Consider the following 15,106-nt stretch of genomic DNA (forward strand, 5'->3'; position numbering starts at 1 on the left):
ACCACTGGGGTGGTTACTTAACTAGTTATGGGGTTTATTTTCTGTTTGTTTAATAGCAACAATTATGGATATATACTGAGGGAGTGGTTTAAAATGGTTAATGGTAAGTTAAGGCATTGTAGAAACAAAAATGGAGCACTGTTCATTTTGTGTAGCCTATATAGCATTGCCAACACAAATCCATTTAAAGTCCTTTCAATCTCACAGCAGAAATATGACATGCCATTTCTTCTGAAGTAGGAGGAGATACATTGCATGATCCCTCATAGTGTTGTATTTCAAATTACAACGGCTGCTGTTTGGGAATCCCTTACTGCAAAATGTGACCAGCTCCTAAAATACACAAATGCTCATTTTCTTCTACAGATTCAAAAGGGAATCACAATCAGTTAGTAGCTGAATGAGATACGAGTGAGAACTTTTCAGGTAGCTGCCTAGAAAGCTTTCATCTTGTATGCCATTGTACATTTTGTGCTAGAACTATTTTAGTGAGATGCTGATTTGTGCTGTTATATTTGTTTAGCTCTGCCTATGATACAAGAACAAGACAGAAGGTAGCTATAAAAAAGCTATCAAGACCATTTCAGTCCCTGATTCATGCAAGGAGGACATACAGGGAGCTGAGATTGTTGAAGCACATGAAGCATGAAAATGTAAGTGGATATTTTATTATAAGATTTTTAACTACCTGTAGCAACATTATTATTACAATCAAGAAAATGCTTTTGATTTTGTGGAAAATTTGATCACATTTGATTCAGTTACTTCTATTCTTACAAATAAAACAAAAATATTTGAGAATTTGATGTTCATTTGACATGCAGTCTTCAATCTGATCGAGTTTATTGGTTTTTTTTGCCCCTTCAGGAAGTCTTCAGGGTAATTATTGATATCGCAATCCCAATGGAGAGCTTCAAAAACGTTTAACGTAAATTTAGGTGCATCATGCCATGATTATCAAAGCATACCAGTCAGTAGATTATGGGTGCTGTGCCCGATTTTCCAGTATGCACTCCCCCTGTGGAGCACTAAATGGGAGATTTGCCCCACTTATACATAATTTACCAAGTAGATGGACAAATGCTTTCCTTCAGATTGTCCCAGTTTCATTCTATCAGGGTTGCTGGATGGTCTCTAAGAGTTGCCTTCAAATGTGCCCTTCCTATCTAACATCTTGGTCCCCAAGATTTGCAGCCCCACCAGCGCATTCCTGCCACCACATGGATGAAATCTGCTGGAAGGGCCACAAATTAATATGGCTGCTTTTCAGCCATATATTTGGGCTTCTTTACTGGATGACTACCTGTCACTGCCATGAAAACAGGGACTGTCTTCCTAACCCTGCCAACTTTAGGGTTGTGGCAGAGACCCAGGTGGGTTCGGCCCAACACTTATGACAGAATGTGGCCTGCCTATATTTTCCAGCCTCCCTGCTGCTGCTCCCGCCAGCCCTCCTCTGCTCACTCCTGCGGGTTAAGTTTCCACAGTTTCATCTGTGAATCTGCACTTTCTGTCTAAGGCTGAATTTGTCCATGAGATTTTTATGTTGGCAGCTGGTCAGGATGTTCCGAGTTAGATTCCAGAAATTGAATGGCTCACTGTTATATTTAACAGTGCTCCTTTGCATTAGTTAATATGGCTCCCTACTAGATGGGCCGCTGCGCAGCTGTTAAAGCAATGAAAATAATAAAACAAGGTGTTAATCAGCTTTCTTTATAAACCAGCAGAATATAACAGTAATGCTCAGTTAACCCCTTAATACCAAAACAGTAATTTCTGGTCTATTGCCTTTAGTCAAATATTAAAATAAATAATTCAGCAGATCTGCTAGCATCTGTGGAAAGAGAAACAGAGCTGACGTTTCAAGTCCATATGACTCTTCTTCAGAGCTCTGGCGAAGAGTCATACGGACATGATACATTAACTAGGTTTCTCTCTCCACAGATGCTGCCAGACCTGCTGAGTTTTTCCAGCATTTTCTGTTTTTATTTCAGATTTCCAGCATCCGCAGTATTTTGCTTTTATTTTTTGCTTTTATCTTGAATGTCACAAAATCGTTGACAAAATGTAGTGACAGAAATGATTCCATTCCAGACATGTATGAACAAGAAAGGAGAGATAATATCCTTCCAATAGACTTAACAGCACGCAAAATACCAAACTAGTTCCTCCAGTGACTCAGGTATAGCCACTGGCTGAGGCACATAGGCCAGAGAAGCTCCTGGTTTCAAACTTCGTTTGTGTTGACATAGCTGATCACAGGAAAGCATTTGGAGCACAAAACCTGGGTTAGGAAAGTGAAAATCAACTAGAGTTCCCATTCCTGATCACTTTAGAGTGAGCCATTTTTGAACAGTTGATCTGTGGCTGCCAGGTAAGGTCAGAATCATATCCAGCTATGTTGCTGCTCATTTCTTATTGTCACGCACAGGCGATGGAGAAACTCAACTTCTTTATCCTCTCCCTGTCTGTCCATAAGCAGAGGTGTTTCTGAATTATTTTTAAAGTAGGCTGTGCCGTGTTTCTCCAAACCCTCAGTTTGTGTGATCCAATTTAATAAGAACTCACAGCAACCTTGCGTTATGACTAACTGAGAACATTAGTTTATTCACAGTCAAACTTGGGGGAGGGGGTAAGTGTTCGCAACCACACACACACACACACACACACACACACACAAAAATAAGGATGCTAGAAAAGAGGAAGATTTACAGCTAAGGGCAACACAGTAAAAGAACCACAGAAATGAATATTAGTTGACATGATTTCTAGAGTCTATGAAGTCAAAGTCCGGAGGATGTTTCCTTCATGGTGGAGTTCAGTCCAGACAAAAAATCCTTGAAATGTATGATGCTGCAGCACCATGGGATTTTTGTGCTTAGACTGCTTGGCAGGCGATGATAAGAGACTTTTAAAAATCAAACTGGCATTGAGGAGTTGAGAGATGGTGGCCGGCTGCTTGGTTAGCTGGGAGATCTGCTGGAGTTCTTTCCAGTTGGTGTTAAATCAGCAGACTGAGGGTTTCTCAGTTCTCAAAGGAATATCGAGATTTCAAAATGGTCACTCGAGTCATGTAACCTTCTTTCTCCACAATGATGTCAAAATGGATCTTTACCTATTGTCTGGAACTGGCTTTTGAGTCCCAGCCATTAGTGTTTGAGTTACCATCCAGCTTGAGGTTCTTGTGTCAGGAAGCCATTGTCTAGGCAGACCCTCTGACTCCACTAGAGGGGTAAACTTATCAAAATGCAAATGACACCAATTATCCCCTCAGATGTCCCTTTTTGAAATGGACCTGGACATTCCCAGGTGTGAGTTGGGTCTGTTAACAGGTCTGCAGGCATAACAAGCTTTGATCTGTGAGTCCCCTGGTTTCATGAGTAGAATGTCCTTACAATTAGGTGGGAGATTCCAGAATGATGAGAGGAGGATATTTTTGTTCTTGTAACTCCTATTGGTAGCTTCCAGAACAAAGGAGCTAATCATGTGGTCATGTGACTTGCAGCAGCCATCTTTTTGGTTCAGCAAAAAGTCCATTTTAAAATGGCAAATAACAATAATGTATTTATATATATATATATATGTATAGTTTTGGATTTCTTTTCATGTCTTATTGACATAACACTTATTGACACATTGTTAAAGTACAAGTGAATTATGGCTGCCTGCTATCCATTGGAACCTTAGATCTGTAAGGGGAATCAATGCCATCAGGGCATTGGGAAATGGCTTCATGAGTATATATGCTGTGTGATACAAACTAGAAATATCCCAGTGCTGAGTAGCTTGATCTTAGACAAAGTAATGATGGGACTGCACTGGAAGTGCTTTTAACTCACACTACCCAGGCACATACCTTTATTGCCATTTGGAGAGCTTTGCAATGAACCTCTACCTCAGTGTGATTTGTTTCTATTGGGAAAAGAGAAAAATATAATTTCTAGTCTTTGAAGAATATTTATTAATTAAATTTGCAGAAATAGATTTATCTTACTGCCCGTTTCCTAAACCTTATAGGTTTTTGGCCAGATTTCTCGCAGCCAATTAATTAGTTCTTGATGAGTCATATGAGAAGAAAATATATTATTTGGTTATGACAGAATTAAATCATTATAATCTTCAAGAGAAATACAATTCAATAACTGTAGATTTTCTTATCATTTTTATAATTTTATTAAAGACTATTATATACCACAACCTTACAGAATTTTCACAAGCACTTAAGACTGTCACAACAGTATTATATGATGATGATGATGATGATGATGAATCCATTGGAGCTTTAAAGGCTGCTTAATTCTTTAACTGTCCATTGTTTCACAAATGGGTGCTTTAATTTCATCATTTCTGTTGATTTCTTTTAGGTAATTGGATTGTTAGATGTCTTTACACCAGCTGTTACACTGGAGAATTTCCGAGAAGTGTAAGTTGAATAGATTCTTTTGTTCATCAGTTGTAGCTCACTAGTTTGTACTGGAAAGATGTTGCCTGACTCTGGGGCAGCCCCAGAATGAGACTAGCCCAAAGAATGGCCCACAAGGGATTCTGAACAAGAGAGTGCAAACAGCTTATAGTAGCAAAAGACTGCAGATTTGTGGGGGGAAAAAATCTTTTTTTTGGTTGTGTTTCATTTAACCCTCGGAGTTGCTTGGTGAAATCCTGCACAATCGTGTATTGGTCAAGCTAAGGATGAAGAACTGACACTGAGTTTCCTTGTTCAAACCACACCAGCTCCAACTGGATATTAGGAGAACATCATTGATGGTGGTCAACAACTTGGCCTCCTGGCTAGAGTAGAAATGGAGCAGTAGATGTCCGTTTGAGCAATCAGGATTTGGTGGTTAAACACTGTTACAAGTATCTTTTTGGAAAATATAAGCAACTTGTAAAAATAAAAACTAGTCTGACAGTCCATGGATGTGATACATCTTGCAGCATTTTAAATATTGTATGTAACATGGAAAGTGCTTTTTAGAGACAATAGGCTGAATGACCTTTTTCAATGCTGTGAACTTCCATGGTTCTAGGTTAGGCACAGTTTCAGTGCATCACAATTTATAATTAACAACCACCAGTGTGGAATTTGAGAGGTCAGTTTAGATTCCAGTTTATTCTGACCAGGCATATCTCTGAGTTGGTGATGAATGGGATCTATCCATGGCGAAAAGCCAGAGCCAGGTAAAAGAGTTCATACGAGCGAAAGCAGCCAGGGTTTCCAGTCAAACCTGCATTTGTGTTTTCCTCGAGAGAAGCCCTTTAAATTGTGCTCTTGCAGAGTTCATCTTGACTGTTAACACTGTGATTTGCTGAAAACATTCGTGGCAAGTCACAGACCAACAAATGTAGGACCCTTATTTAAGTATTCTGCTGAGCAGTTTTAGTACTTGTATGCCCAGGATGAGTACATTCTAATACGATGGGCAGTGCACTTCCAGGTCAGAAAGAGTGCACAGAGTCTGCCTGCTATATTGGGCTTGTTTTACAGCTATAAAATAATGGAGGGTGATGAAATTTCTCGGTTTCCATGTGAACTTGTCCCACTTCAATTCCACCCTTTTGCCAGTGGAGGTGCTTAAGCAGCATCACTGACAAGAGCTGTACTTGTGGAGGCAGTTTCCATTATGAATATGAACACAAGAATTTATAATAGGAATATAAATACAAGGACAGAATGTATGATTTTAAAATGGCAACTGTGTTATGTCTGTGGATCTGGTTCAATTACCCCTCATAAGAAGACCATGCCCATGACTCCCAATGTACAATTCAATAAAAGATAGGAAGTAATACTAGGTTTTGGATATGTTTTGTTTGTTCTCCCTGGTTATCACCGGAACCACACATAGGGAGTGAGAGCTGGTAATCTATTGTCAGTATTTCTGCTGATATTTTCTTAACCTCTGCAGGGAGAAGTGCAAGATTAGTCTAAGATAACTTGTCTTTTTAAGGAAGAAGCAGTTGATGACCACTTCCTGTATCTCATACTGCAGAGTCAGGAATAGAAATGTGTTACATGCGGAATGATAAGGCTGAACAGGCACTCTATTAACTTGTGACAGCATATTGAAGTATTCTAATGGACTATTAACTGAATCCATTATTCTAGGCATCTCTAATGATGCAATTTCGAAAGGTTTCAAGTATTAACTGATATATTTTTTGCTTTTATCTGTTAGAAATTATAAACTTAGGAACAGAAGTAGGCTATTTAGCCCCTCTAGGCTGTTCCAGCATTAAACTAGATTATGGCTGATCTGGATCTTGACTCCATTTACTTGCCTTGGTTCCACATCCTTTAGTATCCTTACCTAAATAAAACATCTATCAAAGTTTTGAAATCTACAGTTAGCCTAGTTGCAACAGCTTAATTGTAAAAAATATTCTTTTTTAGGTTCTATTTTGTTGTAGGAAAGGAACTGTTAGTGAAACTCAATGATTATGATGCTGGAAAATCCATACCATGACATTCCTGAGATACTACTGCATGTTTGAGGAAAGGATTATGTCCTTAAAATGACCTGTATTTGACCCCAAAGAGACTGAAAAAGGTTGATTATGTGACTGTCAAACTCTTTCTTTGAAACATTTGTCTAAAGCCAGTTATATTATTACTACTCTAGGTATTTGGTGACAAACCTCATGGGTGCAGACTTGAATAACATAGTCAAGTGTCAGAAGCTGACAGATGATCATGTGCAGTTTCTTGTGTATCAATTACTCAGGGGACTTAAGGTACAGTAATCAATGTACTATATGTAGAAACAGAACTAGACTAACAATAGACAATTAAAAAAGGGTGTGTGGTTTTCATTTCTCTTTCTTTGTCCAATGCATACTTGTGTGGTTTCAATATCATTTACACATTTCAGTAACTTCTATCAATTTTATCCTCTCTGATCTTCCAACGTTATGCTACCCAAGACATAATGACTGACTCCAAGCAAAGCCCACATAACTCCATAAGTTATTGCCCTAACAGCAACCCATTTTCTGTATTTAAGCACTGCTTTCAGCAAACCTAATTTACAACAGATCTTCCAAGTACTCAAAATGCCTAGGGCTATAATGCAGTTTGCAGATATTTTTAATTATTACTTAAAGTATTTCATTGCATCTCATTTACATACAGACAGAGGAGCTTTAGAAGTCAATTCTTTCAGGTCTCACTCAGGGGCAAATTGTCACTGCACAAAATGTGATGTAAGCCTTTTAAGGAGGCAGACTAAATGGAATTTATCATTATTCATTAATTACTTGGTGAAAATATTAGCTTGGTTATCAATAATTGCATCTTCTCCTGTGGGTATTATTATATGAGTGAAAATTATCTGAGTGTGAAATAAAAGGTTACCCAACCTAATTCATCAAATGGAAAACCACATGCCTGTTGATCATCTTTTCACTGGAAAAAACAATGCAATGTTGTGACAGAAGATTAACCTGCTGAATAGTCATATATTTTATATACACTATACCAAGGTTCCCCTCACCCCCCACCCCCAACCACCACCACCACCCGTCTAGGGTAGCATAGATACAGATCTCAACACCAAACAACAACTTAAAAATAATTGACAGGCCCCCAGGAAAGCTGGTAGCTCAAACTTAATTGTGAATATAGACTTTATGACACTGACTGATCTTTGACATTTTATTTGGTGTATTTTGAAGGGAGCCTACTGTGGTTCTACTTTTTATGTCAAAATAGCTTTTCCTGGAAAAGTTACATATTTTAAACATGAAAATAAAAGTGGTTGTCAATCTTTAATAAGTCAAAATAAATAGATTTATACATTAAAGTTATGTAGAGCAATTTGCAAAGCCATGGTAGCTCTGGGGATAAAAGTAATCACATAGCAAATATTTTTGTAAAAACGAAGTGCACCAAGGTATCATTCCCAGCAACAGGGATGGAGAGTTGAATTTTACAACTGCCTGAAGTCTAAGGTGGTCATTGTACCCTTTGTCACGCTTCATATAGACCTTGGATGGTGACTACTCTACTCTAAATGGTGGAGGGTCTTTTTCCAATTACTTTGCAGTGAGAAAGGACCCTCAACCATGTATACACTTAAACTGTACTACCTGTGTTATAAAATTGACACTCTACCACTAATCTGGCTCATCCTCAATTACTAGCATTCGATCCTTCTCGTGTTGGCACTGTAACCTTTTTACAATGTTACCCTGGTAAAATCACTGCCCAAATCTTGAACAGGGATGTACTGGTGCTTGCAGCAGCTCCTCAAAAGGTAATTTGTGACTGTTGTGCAGAAATGTTCACATATGTGCTACTGTGTGGGCAAAGGCTCACCACACAGGAAAAGAGTGTGCTAATCAATAGGAACGGCCCTGTGGAAGATGTCCAAGGACTCCTGGACAATTAAGCCTGGCAGGATTTTCTACTGGTATGTTATTTTCTTGATATTTTCTCTTTTACTCCTTTGTTACTGTTCACTGTGCCACACACTAATTTTAGCTATAAGAATCCACTGACTGTTAGGGCTCCAGCAACATTGTTCTGAAATAAACTGCCAGAATATTTCCAAAAGCAGCCATGGTGGTTCCTTCTCTTATGGGAAAGCACAGACTGAGCCCAAGTCCCTTGGACTTATGCAGGCAAAATGATATCTGTTGTATGTTTACTCACTCTTTGACCAATGCCAAAACTGACTCCTTCCAGTAGCTTCCCCAAGACCCCGACCTATCCCCTTGTAGACTCAACACCAATTACCTCAACTTCATCAAGCAAGTATCCTATAACAAATAAATCAGCATTGAAAAATGTTTTACTTTTCTAGGTCAACCCTTTCCCTCCCTCTCTTTTTTGGTCTCCATCCTCTCTAATCTCTCCCAATGTTTGTGGAGAAAACAATTGTTCAGACTTTATCAAAAGGCAAACATTTATTGCCTTTGGCAGCTTAGCTGTGTGAAAACAAAATGGTTGATTTCAACAAGAAAAATCTGGCAGTTTCAAGTTCCATTTTAGAATATGCAAATGTGATGAGGCTTTTGATTTACAATGTCATTTTTTTTCTGTTTTTTCTTCTGATAGTATATCCATTCAGCCGGTATCATTCACAGAGTAAGTTTAGTTCTTATTATGCGTTGTATTCTGTTCTCTGCATGTATTGCTTAAGTGGAAGTTTAATGAGACCAAAGTAAGTCAAGCCAGTAAACAATAAGTAAGAATCAAATCAATTGGGTGAATTGAGGAGAGGTGGTTTCACCACACAATGACCAAAGTGTCTGACCTCATCAGAGTTTCCATTTGTTTAGTGGTGACTGTTGCCCTGCCAGTTTTGTTGCACCATAGGCTAGATGGGTTCAGCAAAACACGGCCTTCCCAGAAGTCGTAAGCAAAGCTGGTAGATTTAGCTGTAAACAGCCGCAAAATTTTGAAAACGGCCCTTGTTTACATGAAGATGAAAGGCCATATCTAATAATAACACAGCTATGGAATACAAATAATTAAAGACTGTAACAGATGGTTAATCAAAACTACAGAACAAGATTAATTTCCTCATGCTATAAGGTTTATCAAGTGATAGTGGCAGAAGTAGTAAGAAAAATCAGAATGACAGCAGTTAAAAGAAAATGAATTGCAGAACCTATGTAATATCCTGTTTATGCACTCCAAAGCATTCAATGTTTCTAAATCAGTTTGGACTAGTGATATAAATTATTTTCCCTCTGCAGGACCTGAAACCAAGCAATTTAGCAGTAAACGAGGACTGTGAACTACGAGTAAGGATAACATAGTTCCCTTGGTATTTAATTTGTATTTCAGAAAGAATAACCTTTTTATTTACCTCTTACTCCCCCTCTGCCTCTTGCTCTTAATATTTAGTTTAATGTTGTCCATCTAACTTGGCAGATTCTAGATTTTGGGTTGGCACGGCAGACCGACGATGAAATGACTGGTTACGTAGCAACCAGATGGTATCGAGCTCCAGAAATAATGTTAAACTGGATGCATTATAATCAGACAGGTAAAAGTGGCACTTACTCTTACAGAAACACCACGCAACTTTCTTAAATGCTGCAAAGGGTTCTTTGAATGTAGATTGTAGAGTCAATGTTCCAGTCTCAGTTTGTATCATGGGGCCAGTGCTCTGCAAACCTTGTATTCTAATATTTTACTAATGGCCGGCCCAGCCAGATAACTGGGTTTGGACTAATTATATTTAATACAAGCTCCCATCTCAGATCGGATGTTCCACCAAGAGCTCACAAGATGGGGGGGCCATAAAAAGGCAAATTAAAGGAGTGAATGAGATGAATTTTCCCTTTTTAGCATATTCTCATAATCAGGGCAAATAATTTTGCAAGTCAGGAAAATTGGACAGAAGTCATTTCCAACATAAAATAGTTCCCTGTTTGCATGCTCTGGTCCTCTCAAGCATGTTCCCACTGAGTCCCTAGTGTCATAATTTACCTTATGAGAGCCAAGGGCACTGAAGCTCTGAGTTCCCTACTCCTACATTCACTTTGCCCGTAAATTAAGATGGAAAATACAGTGTGTGCACACGAGGGAATGTTATTAGCGCTCTTTCTGCATGATAATTTTGAACAAAATCTTTGGATAGAAACTGCTAGAAGATAAAGGTATTCTTCCCTCACAACCGCTGTTTGAATGATACTGATGTATTAGATACAGTGCATAACCAAAATTCAATTCAAGTCAAAACTCTGGCAAAAATATCAAGTCCAAGCCTTTGGGAGAGGCTAGGGTCTTCAAGCAAAAATGTTAAATAAAAAATGAAAAGACATAAACGACAGTATGGCAAATCAATTTAATTACGTTATCATGATGTATATTTCTCTATTTGGCTCAAACCTTTATTTTAGGCACTAAGTATTTCAGTTTCTGAGAAGAAAATGATAAGAAACATTTTTGGAGAGCATTTTGAGGAATTTGTAGAACATGGTGGCCAGTTTTGCATAGAATAACAAGTTTATGTAGACATAACCCATTATAAATGTGCATCTTCCTTAACCTTTCTGTAAATTCTTCCTTGGCATCAATGGCTGCTAACTTGTTTCAAGCTAAGAGCTTTCTTAGGTACTTAAGATTTTTAAAAATCCTTTAAATCATTGGCTGAATTAAGACTGTAGTGTCCAGAAGAAGAAAAACTAACTTAATGGCTTGTGTGCCATTAACAAGGGCGGACAGAGCAGTTATCAACTAATAACAATATCATCCAAGCAGTTTCAATGGAATTTTTTGATCTATGTTGTAAAAAACAATCATTGTCATGCAAACTTTGGCCATCCAGGCCTCAGGCCTGTAATCAACAACAACTTATATTTATATAGCACCATTAACGTAATGAAATGTGCCAGGTTCTTCACTGGAGGATTATAAAACAAAGCACGACACCAAGCCACATAAGGAGATGTTAGGTCAGATGACCAAAAGCTTGGTCAAAGAGGTAGGTTTAAGGGCTGTCTTAAAGGAGGAAAATGAGGTAGAGAGTCGGAGAGATATAGGGAGTGTGTTCCAGAGATTGGGGCCTAGACAACTGAAGGAACAGCCACCAATGGTGGAGCAATTAAAATTGGGGGTGTACAAGAGGCCAGAATTAGAGGAGTGCAGATATCTCAGAGGGTTGTGGGGCTGGAAGAGATTCCAGAGATAGCGAGAGGTGAGGCCATGGTCTTGTAGACGTTTCACTTTTTTAAAAGAATAGCGTGTTTTTGACTTCCACATTACAAAAAGCTATAGCTATCTGCTCTAGTTATGTTGGCACTGATGAAAATTGAAACAGGTTGTTTATCACCAGTACACAGCTGGTAGAGTGCTTCTGTCCAGATTGCACTTACAAAACAAGGCAGAATCATCTACATTGTAAATATGTCCCAAATTATAGATCTGCAGAATTTTGTGGACACAAACCTTCCACTCGTTATCGAGATTTATCCTCACTGCATGTTTGCAGCAAATTTACCTTCGCTGCCCTCACGTTGTACACAACGTGATGCCAAGGCTTGAGATGACAAACCACTCAAATGCTGGTGGGGAAATTTTCCTTGCTCAGGTAGCCAGCAAAAATCTTGGCCGCCATAGTAAAAATTTTGGGCAAGATTTTCTTAAACCCTCTTGGCTAATGCGTCCTCGATATCTTCATATTTTGTAGGCATCCTTTTTTATCTGTGACACGCAGGTTCCTGATTGTGTTTGACCTTTATGTCTTCAGCAGATTTCTACCAGCTGTCTAGGCTGTTGTTCTTAACAGAGCAAGGTTTGGCAGACTTTTTTTTCTCTGCACTTTCCATTCTCCGTTGCTTTGTGCAACACTTTTTGTTTGATTTCCAGCATCTGCAGTATTTTGCTTTTAACTTATCCTTGAGTGTTCTGATGTCATGCTTCTGTTCAATTCCAGCCTTGCTGTTCATTTTAAGTAAACTATGATCGGCACTCAAACCTGGCTAACTTATAGGCCTAACAAGCAGGCAGCACACTTCCATGTCAAATCTGTCAACTTAAGCCATTCTAACAAAAGGATTGTCATACTTAGGAATTTAGGCTTTGTCAAATTCGACTTGTCAGAACTTATGTCAATGTGCGGAGTAGGTTTTTGGTAATAGGGTGTGGAGTTAGGACTGGGACTTCCCTTTTTTTGTTGAAATTAGCAGGGTTTCGACAAACTGATTTCAGACAAATGGGCTACACCATATTGGAAAATTGTCGGCAGTGTACTGACTACTGAGTGTGATGTACACTCTAACACAAACTAAGGTGAGAAAAAGACAAATGTGAAAACATTGGGCTGAATTTTCGTCTCAAGGCTGAGGCAGGTTTGGAGATGGGCATGCTGGCAATTTCCCACTACTAGTCGGTATGCCGGGCTGCCGGCATGTTCCCGTCGCCAGCCTATTTCCAGGGAGGCAGCTTCTGGGTGTGATGGCTATACATCCATCAACAGCGGATAACCAAATAGGCCTCTTCACACACCGTCTGGATTTTCCAGATGGCAGACACCATTTAACACTGTTCCTCCATTCAATGAGATCTGGCCAATTTGTGACCTAACTCCATATACATGCCTTTACCCCGAATCCCTTAAGACCTTTGGTTGAAAAAAAATCTATCAATCTTGTTCAAAGTTAGCAATTGATCTGGCTTCCATAAGTTGTCGTTTATGGAAGAGAGTTCCAAATTTTTACAACCTTTTTGTGTGTAAAAGTGTTTCCTAATTTCACTCCAAAAGGTATTGCTCTAATTTTAGACTATGCTTCCTAGTCCTAGAGCCCCCAACCTATAGAAATAAGTGAGAAAACCGGTGTTGCATTTGAGCCTTGTGCGAACATTTTAAGTGCTTGCCCTGTAAAAAAAAATGAGTCTATCATGGTAAAATTGTAATACCAATATCCACAATATTGTTTTGGACTCTTGTTTTACTGTATTTTCTTCTAAATCCCTTTGATTTTTTTTCTCCCATAGTGGATATATGGTCTATTGGATGCATTATGGCAGAGTTGTTGAAAGGAAAAGCCCTTTTCCCAGGAACTGATTGTATCCTTGACAAATTTTGCTTACTTTTTTTTAGTATTTATTCTGATTTTAGATTAGTGAATGAAATGAACATAAAGTAAAATGACTTTCCTCCTGAAAGAATTTGAAATATAAATTAACTGGAATTGCAATAGCATTTATATTTATCCCCTGTTACGACCACAGCCGATGTTATTTGCTGAGCAAGCCAGATCCCAGAAGGAAACCTGTCTCACTGATCATAACCTTTTTTTTGTGTTTTGAAAACGAGGAGGAAAAGCTACTGATCTCAAACATAGAACTCCAGCAACACCTTTAGGATTTTAAAACACTAAAAGATTTATTAACAAGAAGAAAAAAAACTTAAGCACATAAGATTAATGTTACACTGTTGAATCAGTCTTACAAAACATTCCCCCAGACAAAAACAAAAAGCTAAAAGCTACTGCGGATGCTGGAAATCCAAAACAAAAACAGAATTACCTGGAAAAACTCAGCAGGTCTGGCAGCATCGGTGGAGAAGAAAATAGTTGACGTTTCGAGTCCTCATGACCGAAGTTCTGCCGAAGGGTCATGAGGACTCGAAACGTCAACTGTTTTCTTCTCCACCGATGCTGCCAGACCTGCTGAGTTTTTCCAGGTAATTCTGTTTTTGTTTTGGATTCCCCCAGACAAATCCACTTGGTCAGAATACACAAGTAAACTACTTGGCAACAGCTCCCTTAGAGATTTTTAATTATAAAAATCCAGTAATATTACCCCAAGGTAAAACTGCTGTTACTCTGGTAAAGGTATACCACACACTCTGCTGTGGAAATCCAAGAACATTCAGAAAACAAACTGCTTTCTGAAACAAGACTTTTCTGGTTTGACTAGATGGCTGTTTCAGATTTCACACTTTTTCTCGTCCTAAGATCAGCTCTGTGCTATCTCCCCCACACAACTCAGCTCAACATCTTTTCCTTAAATATCCTTTTCCCCTTTCATCTCAGATTCCATTGTCCTCAGCACATCTTTGAACTCAACTTTTTCAAAACACAAAAATCTTTCATGTTTTCCTTTTGCCTCCATTTTCAGGTCAAGTAAAATTTAATAACCTTCCCTTGTTTACTTGTGAAACCGTTGTAATTTGTAAATGTCAATTAACCTCTCCTTTGAAATTTAAAGGCTGAAAAGCCAAGTCCCTACCTATCTCTTAATGCAAATTTTTAAAACCCAACCTATTGTAAAGCCAACTTCACCATAGGCTCTCATTACAAATGCATGTATCTAACACCTTTATCCTTTTATTGCTCAACTCTCACTGACAAGCTGTCTCTATTAACCTTCCCCCAGTTTAATTAATCATAGACGCACATCCTTCTTTATGGAATACCACCATATTCCCAAAATAGTTTTTAAAAATTCATCTTCACACCTCCCTCAATGCAAAAAAAAAGTCATATTTCAAAAAGATGCTTTAATTTTCACATCCCACTTTGTATTACTTACTATACTTATCTATACAAAACGAAACTATTACACTATGATGTACATGCATCAACCATGAAAATATATGAGTGTTTTGTAAGAGTAAAATTCATTCTGGTCCATTATCAATTTCCCAAC

At 38.4% G+C, this 15,106-nt stretch overlaps 1 protein-coding gene across 1 annotated transcript in view; it reads left to right on the top strand.

The window, feature by feature from the left end:
* Positions 1 to 15,106, top strand: part of LOC144687345 (mitogen-activated protein kinase 11-like) — a 51,284-nt gene that overhangs the window by 14,293 nt on the left and 21,885 nt on the right. The window contains exons 2-8 of the mRNA XM_078553334.1: positions 524 to 653; positions 4,365 to 4,423; positions 6,621 to 6,732; positions 9,056 to 9,085; positions 9,700 to 9,747; positions 9,878 to 9,992; positions 13,448 to 13,519. Of these exons, the coding sequence (XP_078409460.1) occupies positions 524 to 653; positions 4,365 to 4,423; positions 6,621 to 6,732; positions 9,056 to 9,085; positions 9,700 to 9,747; positions 9,878 to 9,992; positions 13,448 to 13,519 (566 nt within the window). The remainder of the gene's footprint in view (positions 1 to 523; positions 654 to 4,364; positions 4,424 to 6,620; positions 6,733 to 9,055; positions 9,086 to 9,699; positions 9,748 to 9,877; positions 9,993 to 13,447; positions 13,520 to 15,106) is intronic.

Source organism: Cetorhinus maximus, chromosome 12 (genome assembly GCF_964194155.1).
Source record: "Cetorhinus maximus chromosome 12, sCetMax3.hap1.1, whole genome shotgun sequence".
Classification (NCBI taxonomy): domain Eukaryota; kingdom Metazoa; phylum Chordata; class Chondrichthyes; order Lamniformes; family Cetorhinidae; genus Cetorhinus; species Cetorhinus maximus.